Source organism: Notothenia rossii (assembly GCF_949606895.1).
Source record: "Notothenia rossii genome assembly, chromosome: 9".
NCBI lineage: Eukaryota > Metazoa > Chordata > Actinopteri > Perciformes > Nototheniidae > Notothenia > Notothenia rossii.
Genome location: NC_136907.1, coordinates 12,679,729 through 12,703,130, shown reverse-complemented (window position 1 = coordinate 12,703,130; position 23,402 = coordinate 12,679,729). Strand labels below are relative to the sequence as shown.

The following is a 23,402-nucleotide window of genomic DNA, read 5'->3' as shown; positions in this document are numbered from 1 at the left end:
GAATAGATGAAGTGGTAATAACATGTAATTGTTGTGTTATGGATAAAAAACATAAATGGCAAAGTTAAGGGGAAATTGTAAAGGGCCTGAATAACCACCTTTTTAATTCTGCACAACTAATAGGCTCATTCTTCCCATTTTTGTTTAATGATACATATAACACTGCTGAAGACAACAAATCTAAACAGTACATGTTTTGAGTTATATGGTCATGTTTAAGCATGGCTCAAGAGTTCTGAATCACTGCCAACATCTGTCTTTTTTGGCAATTCAGGCTGATACTGTTGTTTACGTGAAGTAGAAAAAGGGAGATAAATCATGTTTTACCACCAGCTGTAACACATGAGGAATTATAGTGCATCTGCACATAGCCTACCTGCAAACATTGAGATCTGGGTTGTGTAACGTGATGATAGCAAACACACTTCACATTTTGAGTGTGTGGTTTTGTGGCAGGCTATGATTGTTGCTATCCCTGATCTGTTCCTCGAGGCAGTAAAGAATGAACACTTCAGGTTTAGACAGGCAGGCTCAGTGCTCATAAAATATCATCTGATGTTTGCCGCTTGGACTAATTCTTTAAATCACAAAAGAGTCAAATTATTTAAATATTTTACAAAAAGTCCATCAGAACTTCTTTAGTCTGACCCAGTAAAATGCTACTTGATGCAACAATATTATCTCGAAATGTGACATGAATAATATAAATGCTATTTTCTGCACAATGATTACTTTTACTTGTTAAACTTTAAGAACATTTTGATGATAATACTTTTACGGGCAGGATTTATTGTTTGACCGGTGTTGTGGTTTACTCAAGTACATTTGTACACATTTCCTCTTGTACTTAAGTACATTTGAGGAACTATTACTTTACTTGAGTATTTCCATTTTTGTTTACTTTTTACTTCTACTCCTGTACAATTCAGAGGTAAATTGTGTACTTTTACTTCACTACATTTATTTAATATATTTAGTTACTTTGCAAGTTTTGATTAATGATGTGAAATATAATGTACTATAATCTAATTTTACTAACATTGTGAATGCAGGACTTTTACTTGTAGTTGTAACATAGTATTCCTACACTCTGGTACTTCTACTTTTAGTCAAGTACAATATCTCAGTTCTTCTCTCACGTCTGCTCATTTTTAACATATTTCGCCACTCAATGATGCTGGCAGGATTTATTGTTTGACTGACACATCGCTCCTCTTTGTTTACGTCCGGGACACAAACGGTTAATTGGGATTGACAAACTAAGGAGAGTTGCGCATGCGCAGTAGGCGCTGACAGAGGAAACAGCCGGGGAGTAGTCAAACAGTCCGCGGTTAGAGAGAAAGAGCGGAGAAAAACCAGAGAAGACCGACAACCCGTGTTCAGCTGGGGTTTCTGCTTCTCAGATCAACTATGCTCGTCTCTCCGCCGTCGCTTCATCTCAGGTGTCGGCTTCCCGGTCGCTGAATGGCGCTGGTTACCGTGCAGCGATCACCGACCCCCAGCACCAGCTCCAGCCCTTGTGTTTCGGTAAGAGTCGCGTTTATTGAACCCTCCTAACCTCCCGTTGCCTCTCTAACACTAAACCGCAGTTCTATTTCGCTATCAAAGGCGATTTCATGCCACATTTCCGCTGCTGACTGTCATAAAGTGCCTTGCCTTTGTACTCCTGCGCATGCGTGAATTATAGCTTCTCATCATTTCAGTTAAATTATCCGCGTCGTTGCTTGCAACTAAATCAACCTGTCCTGAAATGTTTTGTTTTGCTGCTATTTGATTGCACGGTGCAGTTAGCAACGTTAGCTTGAAGACCACTTCCTGTTCAGTTTTTTTTTTATTGTACTCTATTGTTGACATGGTTCCTGTAACGTTATGCACATATCCGCCAGTTCAAAGGTTCAACTGGCTACTACTGTCCACAATAAGAGAACCTAAACTCACTATTATCGATAGTATTTGTTGAAAATGTTTAGGTTCAGCTGTTCATAAAATTATACCGCTTCGCTAACTAATGGTTTCAGTTCCAGAGTTGTAGTTTAGCTGTCTACAAAGAAAACTGTCGTGCACTTCCGCTCGTAATAAGCGCCTTGTGACACGCATGAATACGGGTATTTACTCTTCCATAATTGTTGTGTGCTTTCAAGGTATGTAAACACGGTTGTGGACGTGTGTCTTTTCCTTTTGTCTCAGTTTTTCTGTCTCCAACTCAGACTATCTCTTGATCCTTGTCTGCACGTTTCTCCACCCGCCTCTACCTGTCTCTTTCTCTCTGTCTGTGTGTGTGTGTGTCCGTGTGTGTGTGTGTCCGTGTGTGTGTGTGTGTGTCCGTGTGTGTGTGTCCGTGTGTGTGTGTCCATGTCCATGTCCATGCAAAGCAGAGGAGCAGGTGGTTTTCCTGTTGCTATTCTCCCTGCTCGTCTTTATTTCTACTGAAGAAAGAAACCCATTCAGAAAGTCGGGGAGTACTAGACAGGCATACACTCTGTTTCCTATTTCACAATTTCGTTCTTTCTCTGTTTTACACAACTCCACACACTTCCTGTGTCAGTTCTGCTGAGTGTATTGTTGACAGACAGCATGTCTTGTGACATCAATAGATATTGTGATATAGTGTTCATGGATAGAGCTGCAGGGGATGGTTTATTAAGGTTCAACAGCAGTACCAATAACTGTGAAATCGATACCAACAGAGTAATTTTGATACTATCCATATTATATGCACTCAGCTTTAACATGCACGTTTTTGGTAAAGCCATATACTTTCAGTTATTTTTGTGTCATCTTGGCATTTTATTTGAAACATTGTCCACAGTAACATTAAACACCAAATAGCTATCATGGCATTGATGATTTATTCAGTATACTAACAACTTCATTTTGTTTTACAGTTTATTTTGGCTAAATGCCGAACCCCAGAGTAAAATTACACTTCTTTTTGTTTTCTCAGTATTATATAAACACGTGTGTGTACAATCTTGTTACTTTCTACACCTCAACTACATATTGGGGTTGCAGTCAAGTTATTTTTCACCAAGAATGTCCGTCATAAACAATCTGTGAGCACTGTGGCCTTGAAAGAGACCCTCTCTTCACACCTTTTCTATCCTCGGAGCAAAACATGTTCAGTGAGTGAGAAGGCATAATCATAACTGTCAAGCTTTGTACACACACATGTAGTAATTTGTTCTGTCATCCAGAGTGACTCAAAAATATATACAAGATTAGATGAAACAATCAGCCGTCAGTGTCAAGTAACACAAAGTCAATATTCCTGAAGATCGTGTGCGTTGAGCCGGACAGTCTTCCATCACCACAGAGCTGTAAAAGTAGAGTAGGAAGATATGCATATCTGTAATTTAGCAAGGTGAGGCAGACAGGAAGTGTTGAAGGATGTAAACCATTTTCTTGTGGAAATATGCTTTCAAGTTGCAACCCGTACACACACAGAGTGATAACACATCGCACAGACATGTCTGGTTCACTGTGTCCTGCTGTCATGTGATGTATGTCTCCGTGTGCGTGAAGTCTTGTGTAAAGTCTCTCGTGAGATGCCTGCCTGCTGTTTTTTTTCTCAACCCTCTTTACTTGAACCTTATGTTGAGCCTGTCCAGCCTCATAATAAGGGTTTTTGTATGGAAAACACAGAGGGAGTACACATTTTGCCTTTAGGGTATAAGCATTTACTAGGTTTAACCTGGTGACTCTATGCTGTAACTTGTAACCAGTGCAGTACAGACATGTCTCCTGTCTTGCAGATCCCTGCCCAGCCTAGACAGGCAACACATTTCCATAAGTTTTGGAAAAATCCTCTCACATTTTCATACATGCAAAAGGTGTTTTTCCAACTAAACAAAGTTTGGTTGTTCTGTCACAATCTAGGACACAGCCGCTGAAACTCTGTTCCATCAAGCGATCTAAAATATAAACTCAAATTCTGTTTCGTTTTCCCTACAAACTAATTACTACATTGTTGCAAAGATATTCCATTACTCATTATCAAACTTTTTTGGATACATTGGTTGGAGCAACTTAAATGCTTTACACAAGATGATTAAGAATCCACAAGTTTTGTTTTAAATATCTCTTGTTGAAATCATTCTGAGAGCCCACAATGGAAACCTGCTCTACATAATGTTGGGATGTTGAGATGTTCTGCAACAGTGTCACAAGATCCGGCCTAAAGACTGGTATCCAGAACCTTCCCTGCTGTGTTGTTGCTCTCACAACCTAAACATTGCACAGTGCATTCACATAAACTAACAAGTATGATCTGTTTCTTCGTCCAGCTTTGCTCAGAACACACATATTTAATCAGCCTTGCTCAAGTTGATATTTTTCTTTGTAATCCATTACTTTCTCTTATGAAGCTATTCATGTTGTTGTGATTTAGTTAATGCTAGTAAAGCCGAAAGTGTAACCAAGATTCCAGCTCCTCAAGGTAATGTGATAATCTGCCACAAATATTTAAACCTCATTTGGCAAAGCTTTATATTCTATTAGTCATTTGAATTTGTTTTGTATTCTCTCCTCCTCATCTTGCTGCTCGTTTTGTGTGTGAATGTGTTGTTTTTTGAACGGCCACACCTTAAAAACAGACTGAGGTCATTTTTCCTGGAGGGTGCGTAAATTGAGTTGAAGCTGAAATCTGCTTTTCCTCCCGTCCCACTGCACCGCTGCTCTCAGATCAGGCCGTCCTGAATGCTGTGATTTGTGATACTTGTACTTTCATTCAGTTTGTGAAGTACACATGCTTCTCTTTTTGTACATAGAACAGTGGAATTTTACCCATTTACAATTTTGTCCAACTACTTTTTTGGTTCAAGAGGAAGCTTATTTAATGTTGCCAAAACATTTGTCATTATGATTTTTTCTGATTTGAGGGTGCACTTTTCTAATAGATTGACAGCTTTGTTAAAAAGTTATTTTGCAGAGTTTAAAATTATGTTTCTCAGAATTTTCCATTTATACATTACTGAGTTATAAAACAAATAAGTTATAGAGAAATGTTTTTACAATGCCCACATTTTGTTTAATTTTAAAATGGTAACATCATTATATTATGACATGAGGAGATTGCTACAAAATTAGATGATTTAAGTTAATTATTCAAAATGAATTTAATTCAATAAAATGTTTAAATGGTATCTGTATATAGATGCTACTTTTGTAATGCATCTACATCCAATATGTTGTGTCTCTATTTCCAACCTTAATGTTTAAAAGTGCAAGATTCTACTTTATTTCACATTATTAAATGTCATTTTCTCACTTTATCTCCTTAGGAGTCCGGTAGTGGGGAGGATGACCGCCGCTCTCAGCCGAGGAGGTAAGATATGTTTAGATATTCTGCACCCTCACCTACTTTGTCACAAACAATGCTTGATCATATTACCCCTCTGGGAGGTCAGCACAATACAAACTTCTTCCTGTTTCTCTATAAAGATGAAGTGCAGTGTGATTTTCATAAACAACGAGTTTGGATCACAGTGACATTTTACTGAAATGTCGCACCGGGCCGAGTAATTTAAGACACAACGAGCATCTACTGAAGTGTCTGAACAGAGGGCCTGTTATGTTGCTACCCCTGACCTTAAAGGGGACCTATCATGCAAAAGGCACTTTTTGAAGTCTTTTATACGTAAATATGTGTCCCCGGTCTGTCAGGGAACTCACAAAGTGTCAGGAAACTAAACCCTCTCTCTTTTCCTCTGTACCCAAATCTCTAAAAACGGAGATACAACGGAGCTGATCCAGATTTGCGTTTGAAATGTGGACCCACGGCACTATCAGAAACTTTGCTATCAGAAACAATGCCCGACGTCTTTGTTTGCATTAGTAAGCATCGCTATCACTCAGAGCTAACCTGTACTGGAGAGAGTATGTATAAAAAAAGCAGGAAATAAAAAAAGGAACTCACCTTGTGGTAAACCCGCCAGAGAAAAAGCATTTGAGCTCCATAGAGTGGCGAAGTCACGCCCATCTACTTCCGGTCCATGGGACCTTATTTCAGAAAAATAATGTATTGAATGGACAGAGAAAACGTATCTTTCGATCCCGTTTGAATTGTGCCATGAATTACACATATGAAGTTTGTCAATCTTAAAAAACAATTTCCATGTCAAAAAAGTCAGTTTGTCGTAAAACTGTTGAAATATAAGACTATGAAAAATACGCAACTAGAAAGACTACGAATCCCAGAGTCGCGTAAGTGATGTCACAATTGTTTTCCTCCACTAAGTGATAGCTAAGATCAGCGCCATATAGATATAATCTATCTAATGTATATGGCGCTGGCTAAGATAAGATAACTTTAACAAGATGCGTGTGTGCTTAGTACCAAGTTGTTATCATACCAGGCAGTTCAGAGAGAATCAAAGGAAGGCAGGCAGCTTTGCATGACATTCTTCTAGACGTGTTTCATGTTGGTGATAGTGAGGGTAGTCAATCATTTTGTTGACAAGACAGTAGTGACGGCCATCTTGGTGACGTGTGTTGTTGTGGGAGACCAGATATGTAGTTCATTCAGCGTTTCACACAAAAAAATGTGTTACTTCACAGTTTTACGACATTTTTTTTTTGAACGGCAAAATTATCTTATAAATTGACAAACATCATATGTGTAATTCGTGGAACAATTCAAACGGGATCGAAAGATAATCTTTCTCTCTCCATTGACTTCAATACATAATTTTTCGGAACTAAGGTCCCATGGAAGTCCACCGGAAGTGGAGGGACTTCGCCACTCTATACTGTTTCAGAAATAATCCTTGATGTGGTTTGGAACATGATATGGTATTTAATCACGGCGGCATTTAGCTGTATCTCGTAGAATTCTGAGCAGGCATTAGCTCCCCCTCAAGCTAAGGACCCAAAATCAGCGTTTCTCTAACAGGGCTGGAATAGAGGGATATGAGGGATGTCTAAAATGCATGATCTGTTTGGTATTTTGAGCAAAACACATCATAGACATGTTTTTAATATTTGTATATATCTGAGACCCTTAATATATGCCTACAAATAGCATAATAGGAGACCTTTAAAATGGCTCGACCTACACTTTTGGGGGAGAGAAAAAGACATTACCTGAAGAAGCACTTGAAAATTTATCATTAAATGAGTCGGCCCTCTAAGACTTCCTTCCTTTACTGGTACAAAGAGCTTCTGTGCTATTGTGGTGCTTTTGTGGTCTCACAATCGTGTGCTGTCCCTTGTTGCCTCTGGCATTGAACTGGAGCTGGAATCTGGTTTATCCTGTTTCACTCGACCACACTTGCAACTAGTTTGAGTCCACCACCAGCAATCAGCAATTTCCTCCTACTGCCACTATGTTTATTTGTTCAAGATACACATGATACCAGTGAATCTTAGCTTAAGTAACTTTCATTATCCATCTTTGTTTTATTTGGCCCTTGCAATAATAGATAAGATCCCCAAATCCTCTCATGTATGAGATAATTAACAGTGGTTTGCTTGTTTTCCATTAGAGGGCAGTAGGTTCTCTGTGAGTCAGGTCTGTGTATGTGGGTCAGGGGAGCAGCACTGCTGATGCAGGAGCAGATTGGGAACCCCTCCCAAAGTCAGAGCGCCTCTGAGTCTGTCTGGTCATTGGAGCTCTGTGCCATCAAACTGAGAAGGCTTTCTGTATTTGTGCAGCTGGGAGGGAAATCGATATTCACATAGTCAAGCCGTGTGTGTGTGTTTGCACAGAATAGGTATTGGATCTGATTTATTTTGGATTTACTGAATTTTTTACAACATCTTGTTTTTAATTCCTGCATTATTTGACTATTGACCCTGGTGCCCCGATTTCATACAGTAATTCCTTTTGAAGGAACATATGAATACAAGGAGCTGGGCCCGGTCTTGAGTTCATAATAGCCTCTTTGAATCGCTTTATACCAACAAGGAGCAGTGTATTCTATACCAGATGATTTTATTATTCCAGGCTACACAGGCCAGTAGATATTGTAATTTGTTTGCCATCTAAACCGTTGAGATTTGTTAGACATTTTGATTAGTTAATTTACCATCATTTGAACTTGCTGTTTATAAGCTGATAGTCATTGTTAAAGAGCCTGTGACACGAGTTTCCCCCATCATCCAAACCCATCAATTTGAGTAAATATTGTCCCCTTGAAAACCGTTACTGAACTGATTTTGGATATTTGTACTCTGATAACCATTAATCTGCCCTTCAATGTTGACCATTTTCTGGATCTTCTCGGGATTCTTCAAGTCCCGCCAAATTATGTGTGACGTCATTGCGGGCACAACGCTCCAGCTGCACCCTTCAGGATCCCAGCATCTGCATGTAAACACACGATGGGGCACACAGCAGCAAGCTCAGACAGCGATGACAGTTTAATTTTGAACGTGTCTGAGAGCTCATATGAGGCTGAAGGATCAGTTTATCTTGTATCTGTTAGAAGTTTAGGAATTAGGTGCGTCAATATGGGCGATCATACGGTCATGTAGCCAGTGGTGGACTGGGACTAAAAATCATCCCGGGACTCTCGACCGGCCCACTTTGGTACCGCTAGTAAATTGTCAACGGGGGGAGTGGGGGATGTGCTAGTGACTTATCCGACCGGCCCACTTCGGTACCGGCCCATCGGGATTCGTCCCGATGGCCAGTCCGCCACTGCACGCAGCCCAGCCCACGTAAACTGTCAACGGGGGGAGCCTCGCTGCGGGGAAACGGTGAACCTAGTGTCCCGATCGGAGTGGGAATAATAATAATAATAATAATAATAATAATAATAATAATAATCCGTGCATTTTATCCATTAATTTCCCCAACATTGTGGTAAAAAAAAACACGTTTAATCCATGTTGGTGTACTACAACTACAAAAAGCATTGGTTTGTTTTCTCATCAGGAAATGCAGACCGGCTCAAACAAACGATTTTTAAATCATCATCCTCACGATCATTTAATGTATCATATGTTCGCCGAATTGACATGAAAGCACTAATAAATGTAGTTTCATCCACTTGAGTTTACAACTACAAAAATAATCTATTTGTTTTTATATCACCGACGGGAGGGAATTCAGTAGCTCCCACTACCGATTTTTAATCCGAATTTAATCATCATCTTCACCACGATCATTTATGTTTATGTTCGCCGAATTGACATGAAAGCACTGACAAATATGAATATACTGTAGTAAACTTCATTAAAACGTTATTAACGTGCCTAAACTCAGTAATTCACAATTTCTACGCATGACAACACACCTTGTCCGTGTTTGGCTCTCTCGCCGCACAGTGAAGCGTTTCCGCATTGACGTCATTTCCAGCTTCCCCCAAAGCTTCAAAATGAGTCGAAGGAATTTCCCCCCGATGTTCGAAATTATTGATATTTATCGGAACGGTATCGCACCTTCTTTTTTAAACTAACGGTTCGAGATGACTAGTAGTCCAATTTTTCATTGCACAACAGTTGTTGGGATGCTGTCACAGGCTTTTTAAGGCTCTAAGTAGTGGCTCACTCCTTCTATAGTTATTTCAACACATTAAATGGGGGGGTAACTGACTTTTTCCTTCACCTATCTAGATAGCTGTTAACACACAGTTATTAGGTTTACTTAAGACTATAAGGATCATTTAATCCATTCAGAAGTTTCTCTAGGGTCAAAGGAACAACATAGGAAATGAACGCTTCTCTCTTTTCAAAATTCTTGTCAGGCAATTGTGAACAACACACACTTTAAGAGGCAATAACGATTCAGGAAAAGTGAACCCCCATGGACTGAAATACTGAATGAATGTTCCCAACTGCTGACGTCTGTGCCTATCTCTCCGTAGCAGCCAGCAGATGCAGCACTACCTGTGTCATCTCTGACACAGGTAGTGACATTTATTCACACTGTAATGAGGCTTCAGTGATTCAGTGTGTCTGTCTGCATGCGCTGGGCCCACTGCAGTGCTGCTGATTTAAAGGCTGTGACATCAGCAGAGTAGTGACGTCAGCTAAAGCAGCAACGTCACTGGAGGAACTACGGAGGAAAGAGAGGAGTGCATTATCGAGATGTTTCTGGGCTATTATTACATACATGATTATTTTGTCAGATGCAAAAAAAAAGTGTTATCATGATATATTTGTGCGATTGGTAAGGATTTAATATTGTTTGGTTTTTACTCATTTATATTATTCTTGAAATTATGAATGTGTTCCCCCAAGACTCTCCAATTAATCATTTTCATTTGTTGTTCAGCAGATTGATTATGGTGTAAACATTGAGCGTAATTCATGCTAGAATTCCCTGTTCATCGGACAGATGTATAGATAAAGCAAAGTGCTGAATAGCTGTGTGTCTAGGTAATGTTGTAATCACTAAGGTTACTGCCTGTGTGTTTGTGTACGTGGAGACGTAAGAGCAACAGAGGAGTGTCCGGTGTCTGTCTGCCTTTAACAACCACATCCTGCCCTTCACTGCTTGTCATTGGACGGTGTGAATTTCAGGAGATACAATTAGAGAACAGTAAGATGGAACTTTAGAGACGGGTCGAACATCACAAACATGAAAATGTCGTTTGATTGACTGTTCGTCCGACCCCTAAAGTGCGTTACAACCAATGTAACAGATATTTTTTTACATTAATGGGACTAACGCTGTACCGCACCTTTTTTTAAGTTAATATTTTCTATTAACGTTTTCTCAAATTAACCTGCTGTGTTTTTAAAGGCTATGTCGAGGCATATTTTTGTAAAAGTTCTGTCTTTTAATGCATTTTAACATTTGGACATAACAAACCTCTGGTGTTAAAATAAATGTTTTAGATCACGCGAGTCAAGAAACAATCCTGCACAACCACAAATGTAATCTAATCCATCAAATAGCGTTATGTACTTATTATAGGTGTAGCCTAGTTATAATATTCTACTGTGCGGAAATATCGGGTTTAAATCTCATGACTTGACTTGCCATTCATTAAATTATGACATAATTAATGAAGCTACTAACCATTCAATACACACAAGACTAATTAAAGATGGAGATTAGGGGGATGGAAGTGATTTTGCGAGACGGAAGTCAGTCAGAAAAGGAAGTTAAATAAAATCATGACAAGACAAATGGAGCCTGTAGTGGAACTTTGAGAGTTAAACAGGATTGGTTGATTTGGTACCTTTCAGATTAGGCAGCTGTTATCAGTGAGTAATGAAGGCCTCCTGATGCGTCCGTCTAACATGCACTTTGACACTGAATGTCCACTTAATGCTTGACATTATTGCTTCTTCATCTTGCTACTGAATCACACCCCCTGGCTGATTAATCATGGAGGGTCAAGGCTCATGCACACTTATGCAATATTACACCAGCCATAGAAGGATCTAACAGAAAAACAGCAGTGCAGTTGTTGTTTATCCTGTGATATAATTGGGCCGTCAGGTGGTTTCCACGCTTCTACCTCCAGTACTTTGTAATCAATCCCATTTTAAATTGAAACCACGAGGCATCAACAAGCAGTCTAACCAGGTCAAGTTTCTCCTCAGTTCTGATGTCTCCTTTTTGATTTCTCAATCTTTTTTTTGTTGTTGTTGTTTTGCTGTTGCGGGAAGCATCAGCACATTAAGGTGTCAGGTGTTCCTGAATTTCCGTAAAGGCTACAGACCTAGAGTTGGTTACACAATTTGGCCAGCTACTACACATGTGTGATCAGTGTATGACCAACATTCTCCAGAAGATGCCTTTCTATGTATGGAGAGTAAGTAATGTCATAGATGCTAAGTGTGTTGCTGTGTAAACTATATGAGAAAAGAGAAAACTTGACTCGATGTTATAAAACAATGGCACTAGCCTACAACTAGTGAATATGTACTTTATAACTGCTGAGATAATGAAAACCATGCTGCGGTGTTATGCCCCTGGTTCGATCCTGTCCAGGGACTTTTGTTCCCCTCTCTCCCTACCACCTGTTTCTCTACTGTGACCCTTCAAATAAAGCCACAAAACACTTTACAAATGGACAGTAGAGTAAATAATGTTAACCTTATATCAAAAGTTCTATATAGTGCCATAATACATGCTGAACCATACCTAAATTCAGTGTAGTGCCAGAATGATGTTCCATAGGAAGATTTTCCGGTGTTAAACACCCGCGGCGCTGTACACTAAGCTTAATGCAAGGGGCATTTTTGAGCTGCCACTTCCGGTATGCGGTAGTGTTTTCTCCTATGTGAGGAACTTTTGGGACTTAATGTTCACGGAACCAGGAAAATCTGTTATTATTTGAGCGTGTCCAGGTTCCCTCGCCTTGAGGTCGACAGTTTCCTAAGAGATTCTGGTTTGATGCCTGTTTGATACAAGCTTGGGAAATGTTCAGGATTTACTTATTATACATGTAGTGAAGTCATGTGACTGATGTAGTTTGTTTATAGCATTTTGTTAGTTATTTACTTTTGTCGATTGGATTTCCTGCTGAAAAATACCTGTTCGTATCATAAACCTGTGTTTGCCACATATCTTATTTTCAGCAATATTACAGTACAGCCAAATAAGCCAGTGGGAAAACCCTTTAGTTTTTTGGTCCAGTGAGCCCTTGCAATCATCACTGCACCACTTCATAGTTGGTAACATTATCGAATGAAATAGGCCGTAATTCAAGAGTTGTTTGTCTCGATTAAAGGCTTGTTTTTATCATGACTATAATGTTTCCACCGCTTTTCACTGTGGCACTAATACTCTGTCATACAGCCTTCGAAGGACGGCTGTTTTCCAGCGAATGGACCATGTGTGTCTCCTCCCCTTTTACCGCAGCCTGCTGCAGACCATGCTGCAGACCAAAGTCAGTAGGCCTATCACGAGCAGATGTTAGGAGACACCTGCTCTGCAACAGCATGTGCTAAATTGTAAACATTGTCGCCGTTTTTGAATATTATATCACCGCGCTTTAAAAAAAACCCTCCTGTTTCACGGATAATTGACTCAGTCCGGGGTGTCCTTTACATTCTAGACCTCAAGTTATCCAGAGTTTTTGCGTTTTAGCAAATATCCTGGCGGTGCGGAGTGACCGCCTGCCTCCAGAGCCACATCATAACGGCAGCTATCGATAGAAACAGCCCGCTTCTGTGCGCCCTTCCTCCGCCACCAGAGCAGCGATGCCTCCGGGTGTTATGTCCGCTCCACGGAGCTCTACTGCCGGCTGCTTCTGCGCGTGCTGCGGCGGGGAGATGAGACCTTATTTCACCGAGAACTCCGTGATCTCTCAGGGGGAAATTTATCAGCTGTAAGTTTACACTGTGCTCAGAGCCCCAGGTTTTCTGTGGAAAATAATATGAATTGCAGTAACATATTATTGTATTCTTATTAGTGAGATGCTGTATGAGAGTCTGATTTAGTAATTATAATATCAATAAGTGGCGGAACATTATTTTTGCTGACTTGAAACCCTAGTTGAACAGGGGGGGGGGGGGGCAGGGGCATATTCTCATTCTCCCTGCTTTCCAATATTTTGTCACGGAGATCTGACAAAGCTTTGTGGTTTTCCCATGATGAGTTAAAGGGAAGGATATGACAGCAGTCAGGGGCTGAAGAAAGAGGTTTCCTTCCTCTGAAATGTCAGCCAGATGCCAAACTCATCTGTTCACACGCACTCTCCTTCACCCGGCTTTTATTTTAATTTTAGATGTGAATAAGACTGGTCCTTTTTAAGTAATAGAATTTCCTTAGTTGATGACCACATTCATGATATATAGACTCTTTAAAATGTGAGTGGGAAGTGGTTTAAGACTGTTCTTTGAAATGTTTGTGACAACAAATATGTGGATGTTGCAAATGTCTCTTTTATAACGGTGAAATGTAATAGGATACTTTTTGAAGCCGCTGTTGTAAAGGCATAGATTGCTTCATTGTGACTTTTGTAATTACTGCTGATGCTCTTCTCCTTGATCCTCACGCATTCATGACAGAATGCGACTTCCTGTTTTTTTATTGTCCTCTCTTAGCTTTCTGACTCAATGTATGATTGCCTTCCGTTTGGAGTGACGCATATGCACTCAATCGTTTCATAACAAATTGAGGCTACCACTTTGTTCTAAATTCAAGGACCAAAAGCTCTTGTTAATCCTTGCTTGTAATTGTTGCTTGATTACATCTGTGATTGAAGAACAAATGAAGCAATTTTAAAATCAAAGGGATACATTGGGCATCTTAAGTCTGTTACATTACTAGATTGTTTAGAGAGCAGTAGCACCAAGTAGCTTTGCTGGAATAGCCAATTGTATGCCAGGTACGTGTTCATTTATGAGCTTTAAAGTGCTAAAGTCTCAGCCACAGCCAGTTAAGTTGTAATTGCTTAAAGATTACAATGATAACAACTGTGTGTGAAGAACAGTTTTTTGTTATTTTTACTCTACGACATATGGGCCTCCTGATGTTTTTAACATGTCCCGGCCAGTTAAGCCAGCATGTTATTGGAATTGGTTGTAAACTGCAAAGTGAAGGATCTTGAACTCAATAAGGTGCACACATCTCTCTCATAATTGTTTTATATATGTTGTTTGTACAGGATTGTATGTGCATTTTCTAAGGAAGCACAAGATTCAATTACCATTATTAAAACACAATCAATTTTTCAACAATAAAATATTCAGCTGGTTTTCTCTCCCTGACTAATAGTCCTAAATATTGAGTTTATGATAATGTGAGATGGAAAAAATATATAAAGTCTTTGAAAATGTACAATTGAAAAGCTGAGAATGGGGAAATGTGTGATTTAACTTGATTAAAAAGGTTTAAATTGTCAATTTCTTATAAAAAGATGCGCTGTTGTTATTAACTTTTTCGTTGATGACTAAATGCATTATTTCCACTAAGCGTTTCATCTCCCTCTTAAAAAAGGAAAAAAATCACTTTCCATGATTAATCTTGAAACTATTTTGGGTGGTTCTCATCACTTTATTTGTTTTTCTCTTTCTGTCTAGCATTAGTGAAAGTTTCCTGACAGTTAAAGGGGCTGCTCTCTTCTTACCTCGAGGAAATGGCTCCTCTCCTTCGTCTGCCTCTCGCTTCTCACAGCTGCGCAGCAAACATGCAGGTGAGATTGTGACAATTGACTGTTTGACTCTCAATAGAGCTGTCGGTTAAAATGCTGCCATGTATGGATAACTGCACTTCTTGATACTGATCAAAGATTTGTTTTATTACTCACATCTTACCAGGAGACATCCAACAGCATCTGCAAACCATGTTCACTCTCCTCAGACCAGAGGACAACATCAAACTGGTGGGTACACTCGGTAGTTAAAACTAAAAGTAATGTCCTGAGATGTCAATCACCTGTAAAGACTTCACAAACTGTTCCTTTCCTGCTCTAGGCGGTGCGTTTGGAGAGCGCACACACTCAGATCACCCGCTACATGGTGGTGGTCTCAACCAATGGTCGTCAAGACACGGAGGAGAGTGTGGTGCTGGGAATGGATTTCAGTCCTGTAGATAGGTGAGACAGGAACACAAACACATTCATATTTACCTCCATGTTTGTGCATTAAGTTATAACCTGACATATTTATTTTCCTCCAGTTCATGTTCTGTAGGGATGGTTTTGCCCTTGTGGAGCGACACATTAATACATCTGGATGGAGATGGGTAAGGAAACATCCAAACTGTTTAATCACATAGATAACACACAATTACAACCAGGCTGCTAAGATGGCTGACCGCCTTTTTTGATGTTTGATCCTTCTTCTCTTCTTTCTCCCAGGGGTTTCAGTGTGTCAACTGATAACACAGTGCACGTCTTCAAGCCGGTTTCTGTGCAGGCCATGTGGTGAGTCACACAGACATCGATATCCATATCTGCTTTTTTCATTTTGCAAGTATTCATCTTGGTATTTTAAGCCTGTCCCTTCTATTTATTTGAAAGTGTGATTTGTCTCTCTCCCCTTCATCTCCTGTCTCTAAATATGCATTTCCCCTCTCAATTACTTAATCGCAGGTCGGCCCTCCAGTCCCTCCATAAGGCCTGCGAGGTGGCTCGTTGTCACAACTACTTCCCAGGCAGCTTGTTCCTCACCTGGGTCTGCTACTATCAAAGCAGGGTGTACTCGGACCAGGCCCGCATCAACGAGTGGAACGCCATGCAGGATGTGCAGTCGCACCGTGCAGATTCACCCGTGCTCTTCTCCGACGCGTAAGTATCCAGATCATATGGAATATATTTTTTCGGCTAATTACTATGAAGTGGTTCAGCAAGGCAAACCTTCATATACCAGGCTGTATGTGTGCAGCAATACTTCATAAAGGAAAAATACTTACTCCTTTTATTCATGTATTTTAATGTTACGGTGTTTCTGCAGACCCACGGAAAGAGAGCTGACTGAGCGTCAGATCAAAAACAGTTTGAGGGAGATCATGATGCAGAAAGATCTTGAGAATGTCACCAGCAAAGAGGTGAGTCAGTGCCTTAGATGCTGGATTTGAAGATGCTCCAAACAGATGGAATATCACTGATATTTGGTGAAATGTCACTGAGTTATGAAGTCCCTCTTTTTAAGGAATTGCATGAAAAAATGTTGGAGTTCCTTTTTAGTCACTCTTTTAGTAAATGCCTGTATTTGAGGGTTTGCTGTTAATCGTGTGTTTGTCTGGTTGTGTTCAATAGATCCGAACAGAGCTGGAGATGCACATGACATGCAACCTGCGAGAGTTCAAGGAGTACATCGACAATGAGATGATCGTCATTCTGGGCCAGATGGACAGTCCTACGGAGATCTTTGATCACGTCTTCTTGGTAGGTTCCTCATTACACCTCCAGGCAACCATTGCGGCATTTGTGATTTATTTTGATCTGGTTACGTACAGATAAGAACACTTAAAAATAAAGTATCAGTTGATTTTAAGTAAGATATATGAGTATTAGTTGTAAATCATGCTCTAAGCAATGTAAGGGACCCCGGTTCAATCTGAGATCTTCTTGTGTTAGTCAAAGTTTTTCCCAATTTTAGGGTACTTTGTTATTTGTTTGGTTTGGAGTGCACAGTGGATGTCAGGCATGCCTCGCAACAGGATTGAAGCATTATGAAAAGCTCAGTTGAAGGCTCTGAGCTAGTCTTGAGGATTGCTTTTGTTTCCTACAGGGATCTGAGTGGAATGCATCCAATTTGGAGGAGCTGCAGAAGAGCGGGTAAGCAAGGGGACACAAACAACAACACAGAACAAATACCAAGCTGTACTGAAGTCAATGAAGACATAATGTATCATATGATAGGACCCTAACAAAATTCCCTTTATAAACTGAATGTTTTTTCTAAAGTATTCTATATCTGTTATTCAAACGGACTGCACATTCAATCATCTCTCTTTGTCTGATCTATCCTCTTATTCTCATGCAGGGTTCAGTACATCTTGAATGTAACCAGGGAGATTGATAACTTCTTTCCCGGTGTGTTTGAGTACCACAACATCCGTGTGTATGATGAGGAGGCCACTGACCTTCTTGCCTATTGGAATGAAACCTTCAAGTTTATAACTAGAGCCAAGTGAGTTTCTGACAACTGCATGATTTGTTTACATCTTCCCATCTTGGGACTTTACAGAAATGTTGACAATGATATGCTGAAACCTTCTTAATGTATTCTTATGAACTCCAGGAAAGCCGGTTCCAAGTGTTTGGTGCACTGTAAGATGGGCGTCAGTCGCTCTGCGGCCACAGTGATCGCGTACGCCATGAAGGAGCACGGATGGGACCTGAAGAAAGCTTTTGATTTCGTCAAGGAGCGTCGAACTGTGACCAAACCTAACCCTTCCTTTATGAGACAGCTGGAGGAGTATCAGGGCATACTGCTGGCCAGGTACTCATAAAAACACTCACAAGTACATTTAATGTGATCTGTATATGTAGCATGATGCCAATACTGCATGGACTGCCTGATTTGCTAAGGCTAATAATACCATGTGGATGAAGCAGAAAGGTCAAACGCAGCTAAACTTTCAACTGTTTAATGATGTGCACAGGCCATTCATGTATCAATGCACACTCTGTAGATGAATACTCTGAACCAGAAAGAAAAGGTTTCTTTGAGTTTGCGAACAGTTTAGTAGTTATGGCAGAGTTTATAATTTTGCCTTCAGCATATCAGCAATGTGATATGTAATCAAAACTGCATTCTGGGATGTATTAAATATGTCTGCAGAACAAGCTGTACATGCAACTGTCATTACCTCACATGGCTGACAGCTGCTGATGTACACATCAAGCAGACATAGCTGAAAGAAATGTTATGATTATTTTTTATATTTAAATGTATTTATTTGATTATTGATCTGTGCATTAGTGTGCTTTCATATCAGTTTAGTATCTGTGACCCAAGACATTTAGATAAAATAACCTAAAATGTACATGTTTATACTATATGTTTGCATAAAGATTATAGGATTGACATGAGAAGACTAATCGTCTCCTTTTGGTTTCCCCCTACAGTAAGCAGAGGCACAACAAACTGTGGCGTTCTCACTCTGACAGCGACCTGTCTGATAACCATGAGCCGCTCTCTAAATCTCACGCACAACCGCTCAGCCTGGGCCGCTTAGACCCCCACAACCAGGTCGGCAGCGAGCCTGGCCCCTCTGTGAGAGAACTGCTGGATTCACTGGGAACCTCGGCTAAGACTCGCAAAGCAACACACTCCACCAGCCAGCCTGACACTGGCATCCACTCCAAGCTCAGCTCCTCATCCTTTGGGGGGATGGCAGCTATAAAAGGCAATGCTGAAGCTCAAAGGCTGGAGGCTTCTTCTCATTCTGCTGTTATCCAAACCAGCCAATCAGACCCCCCCTGTCCCGAACCCACAGCTGGCTCTGTGGCTCTGTTATCTCCTCCGCTCTCCAACGGTGTGTCTGACTCTGAGGAGCAGCCCTCATCGCGTCCTCTCTCCGAGCCAAGGGCCGCTACGGTGGTGCCGGAGCCTCTCAAGACTGACATGGTGACAGAGACTGTTTTAGCTGGTGAGCCTCACCCACCTCCCTCCTTCCAAGACCTCCCCCTCTCCCCTGCTCCATCTCCAACTCCAACTCCAGTCTGCACGGATGAGGTCATCAAACCGCAGCTGTTGTCCTGCTCTCTGCCTGTGGCAAAACCCATGCTAGTGCCTGAGCCCATGACAACACAAACACCGAGCACACGACAGGCTGGACCCCAGAGTCTGCCTGCACCAGTGCCTGTTCCAAAAACAGACTGTGACCAACAGATGTGTAGCTTGTCTTTGGACAGTTTACCAGCACATCCTCCCTCCACTAGTCATTTAGTCAGCTACCACGGTGCCATTCCACAAGACGGCGAGTTGCTGTTCGGCCACAGCGCAGATCACATTAACTTTTTCAGTGCCAGAGAGAAGTTCAAGGGAATGAGTCAAGATGATAAAACTCAGTGTGCCGCAGTGCAGCAGTTGCCCCAGCAGAAGAGTTGTGGCAAGGAACAACAACCACTGCCTGATGAGGGGAAGCATGAGGAGAAAAGAAAGGTAAGAGGGAGTGTTTGTAGAAAAGAAATCAAAATCAATGCACTTATTTCCACTGACTTTCCTCAGAGCCAATCTCAGGCTCTGACAAAGGTCTCAGTTTGGTTGCTTTTGGAGATAAGTGTGAAGATGTAGTGATCTTTTTCAAGTCTATGCTTGTGTGAAATGCCCGATTTGGAAGTGTAATAATGCCATAGTGGTGAAATGTAAGTATCAAATCATTAATTTGTTTGTTTAGCTTTTGTATTCTTGAGTCCATGGCGCCACCTGGTGCCTATGTAGAGTATGTTCCATGCAGTATATCTGTCACATTACTCTCCATTTTACTTGAATGTTATTTGAACACCTTTATATAGATATATTAAAACTATTGTTTGGCGTTTAAACTGAGTTATGATTTATGTTTTCTCTGTAGGAAATGTCCGTCCCTGTGCAGGTCACAGATCTGAAGCCTGCAGAGCACTCAGAGTCTGAGGACCAGGATGTGAAAAAGTCGGTGCCGGAAATAAAGGATGAAGATGTTTTATCACAAAAGGAAGCTGAGCATGTTAAAGAGGAAGTAAAAAACAAAGAAGAAGAGGAGGAGGCGGCCCCTGCTCGTCTGTACAGTGATTGGACGAGGGGCTCCGTGCGGCGCGTCACACGACAGCTGGAGCAAAGAATGAAACAGGATCATGAGACTTCGTCGCCCTCCTCATCTCCTCCGTCCCTCTCCGGCAGCTCCTCCTGCTCTCAGCAGCGTCCACACAGTGTCCATAATGTGACAATGTCCAATACCCAGGATGCATCAGCTGGCTCACAGCTCTCAAGCCGGGTGCAAGGAGATGAGGATGCATTTAGACCAGTTAAAAGGGACAGTGGTAATTTAGTTGAAATGAGGGCACAAGGAAATAATGACGTAAGCACAAAAGGACACAAACTCCATCCTTCTGAAAGATTGCTCTCTACCTCTTCTTCTTTCCACCGCTCTGCCCACTCTCCCTTCGCCTCTGTCAACTTCCTGTGTTTGGAGGGCGTGACAGATTTGGAGTCAGCCACAGACTGGGACTGTTTTACAGAGGGACCTCATTGTGACATTATCATGAGGGAGACTTGGGAGACTCTGTGTGAGCTCGGTGCCTTCCTGCAGCAGGTGAGCAAGGAGGGAGGCTGCAAGGCCCGCTGCGTGGACCAGGTGTTCGGCCTCAGCGCCGGAACCACCCAGAAACGAGGTGTAGGCAACCAGAGGAGGGTCAAAGAGGTGGAGGCAAGGATTCGCCAGGCGGGACTGACCCCTCCATCCCTGATGAAGCGCTCGGCCTCTCTGGCCAAACTGGGTTGCCTGGAGCTGCTGGCCAACGACCTGAGTGAGTGGGAGATCAGCCGCTCGTCCGTAGCCCCGTCCTCCGCAGAGCCCGAGACCCACACAACCAGCGATGAGTCCAAGAAGCAGCGCGTCCACAAATCGTCTTCCTCAGCCGAACAGCAGACGGAAGACATTGAGACTGGAGAGGAGAGGCTTTCTGAAGCTGGAGAAACCTCACCAGGAGTCTCTCCACAATCCAGTCCGCAGAAAGGAGAACTGCCTAACGCTGACCAAGTCTCTCCCGACTCACATGGGCTGTCACTCACGGCAACAAGGCAGCAGTATGGAAGGACTCACCCCCTGAATCAGCTCAAGAAAAGAACTAGTACTGTTTACCATACCATTTAACCCTCACTGTGTCCGTCTCTATGTTTGGGTGTGTTTGTATGTGTGTGTGTGTGTTTGTGTGTGCGAGAGCGAGAGGGATTATGCACACCTGTGAGAAATAGAAATCAAGTGCATAAATGTTGGATTTATTCAGTAAAACAAACCAATGCCTCTTGCCTTAAAGGATATGATCACATTTGTCTGTACATTTTTCTCTGTAGATCTGCTGAGGGCCTCTGTGATATCTGACATATCAGACTTTTCTCAGTGCAAGAACAGTGACAAGGCTATGAAGGGTCCGGTCAATTGGTAATAAAACTTGAGTCAAATTGGAAGAAGCGCTGTGATGTGTAAACACTTTCTAAAACAGTCATCAAAATAAATATCTTGTTTCAATTGTTATATACCTGAGCCTGCACATATTCACTCCCTTCACCATTGCTGGTTCCTGATCGCTGTTGGTTTTTTGGATTGTCCGACCTGGTGTTAGGTGGAATGTAGTTTATTTTCTTTCCTCTTTCCTTATGCTTCTCTGCATCAGTTTTTGCTATTTGTGCTGGGTAACTGCCAAACAAATGATACAGCCAGTACAATCTGACGGTAAATAATGTACTCTACATCAATCTAAGGCTATAACACACTTCTCAAGTTTGGCAGAAAAGCAGTGACAATACCGAGCAAGGACAATTCTGCTCTCTAGGGACTGATTATTAACATGGGTTGTGCTAACAGCTGCACATCTAAGCACAAAGAGCTCAAGTCGACCCAAAGACACAGGAACATCAACAGAAAATGACTGCATAGTTGTTTTTATGAAACAAAATGCAAAGGAAAAGAGGCATGCTTTTTTTTTTAATATATATATTTGTTTTGACTATAGAATACCTCAGTAAGTCTGAACCATATCTCACCTTAATGAACGTCAGACTCTGGATTCCTGGAATGTTTCCGACTCAGAAACAATTTCCACTTCACTGCTCGAGGTGAATTATTCTCGTCTCTTTTACGTCCTTTCTCAGTTCTGATGCCACTCAAACTAGACATGTTATGTATGTGTTACTGTGTGGGAGAGGGGTAGTTTAGGGGCTGGGGGCTGAAAGCAGAGTGTGTATTTGTGAGGTTTCTGCGATGTTCTCTTTGGGATGTAAAGGTCTATATTGTGAGTGTTGAACATTTTTGGAACTGTACATGTTTTTATATCTGGTTTGTGACTGTGTGTGAGTGCGACTGCAGCACAATTTTACTATGTGGGTGTGTACTTTTTTTGTTTTTAATTAATCTCTTAATACACATTTTAGGAGTGTGCCTGTGACTGGCAAATGAGGCTTCTCTGCAGTCTATCAAAAATGTCTGTACAGGGAGGTCTGTCATACATGCACTTTACTCCCTTTTTCTTTTTAGTGTGGCTTTTTTTTTTTAAATGTATGGTTGCTACTTTTGGGGAGCATGCTTAGGTAGTAGCAGCTGTTGGGTATGGGTGTCTATTGTCAAAAACTTGAGTTTTTAATTTGTTTTATTTTAAACTATCAGTGTAAATATTCTTTTATATCATGTGCTCCAACTGTGACCATTAAACAATGGAAAGTATTGAGTATGTTGCTGTGTGAGTGTTTTTACAGTAATGTAAGTCAAGACAAGATGTGTTTTTTTAATTAATCAAAGACTTATAGATTTGAATTGTTTAGTCTATGAAATGTCCAAAAACGGTGAAGAAATTATACACATTCCAAACCTTGGGACACATCTTTAACTTGCTTATTTGTTTTGACTGACAGTTCAAAGCTGAAGATATTCAATGACAACATGATAACGATAACATGGATTATAGCAGAACATCTCTACATGTATGTAGTTAGGACCAGTTCTGCTCTCCTTAATGGACCAATGTCAGGGCACATTCACTGTGAATGTGTTAACCATAGGTGAAATAAATTAGTGTTAACTTCTCAATGTTTTGTACAGCATCGGGAGTGTTTTTCATTATAAGAGGTGAGTATGATCTATTTTACTTAAGTTTAGTATTTGTTTTAAAATAGGAAGTAGTTTCAATGGAAACTTTTATCCTTAACACTTTATTGGGGAAAACTGCAGGTTAAGCCAGCAGGAAAATCGTTTGCATTTATTTAAATCCAAACCCAAATGTAGTTTTAATGAAACAAATATCCATTCAGGGGTTAATTTAAATACTTTACAAATGTGCTCAAAACAAGTAGCTGCAGCAGTATGAGCTACAAAAGGGAAAATGGAAACCTCAAGATTATTGTTTTATAAA

At 41.0% G+C, this 23,402-nt stretch overlaps 1 protein-coding gene across 2 annotated transcripts; it reads left to right on the top strand.

Annotated features, from left to right (window-relative positions):
• Positions 1-1,267: 1,267 nt before the first annotated feature.
• Positions 1,268-22,717, top strand: ssh2b (slingshot protein phosphatase 2b). Of its 2 annotated transcripts, XM_079649738.1 has the most exons (15): positions 1,268-1,527; positions 5,280-5,323; positions 14,926-15,038; positions 15,163-15,227; positions 15,319-15,440; positions 15,524-15,589; positions 15,705-15,770; positions 15,939-16,133; positions 16,300-16,393; positions 16,605-16,733; positions 17,080-17,126; positions 17,335-17,481; positions 17,593-17,793; positions 18,423-19,461; positions 19,874-22,717. In XM_079649738.1, the coding sequence occupies exons 1-15, from the start codon at positions 1,465-1,467 to the stop codon at positions 21,149-21,151; spliced, it is 3,669 nt and encodes a 1,222-aa protein (XP_079505864.1). In that variant the 5' UTR covers positions 1,268-1,464; the 3' UTR covers positions 21,152-22,717. The 2 variants fall into 2 exon arrangements, with proteins under 2 accessions (XP_079505864.1, XP_079505863.1); XM_079649737.1 differs by lacking the exons at positions 1,268-1,527; positions 5,280-5,323 and adding an exon at positions 12,792-13,229.
• The last annotated feature ends 685 nt before the right edge of the window (positions 22,718-23,402 follow it).

Excerpts from the sequence above, each read along its gene's own strand:
- ssh2b (XM_079649737.1), top strand. The coding sequence starts at position 13,102 with ATGCCTCCGGGTGTTATGTCCGCTCCACGGAGCTCTACTGCCGGCTGC. Across the intron at positions 15,590-15,704 it reads ATACATCTGGATGGAGATGG|GGGTTTCAGTGTGTCAACTG; the intron begins GTAAGGAAACAT and ends TCTTTCTCCCAG. Across the intron at positions 19,462-19,873 it reads AGCATGAGGAGAAAAGAAAG|GAAATGTCCGTCCCTGTGCA; the intron begins GTAAGAGGGAGT and ends TTTTCTCTGTAG.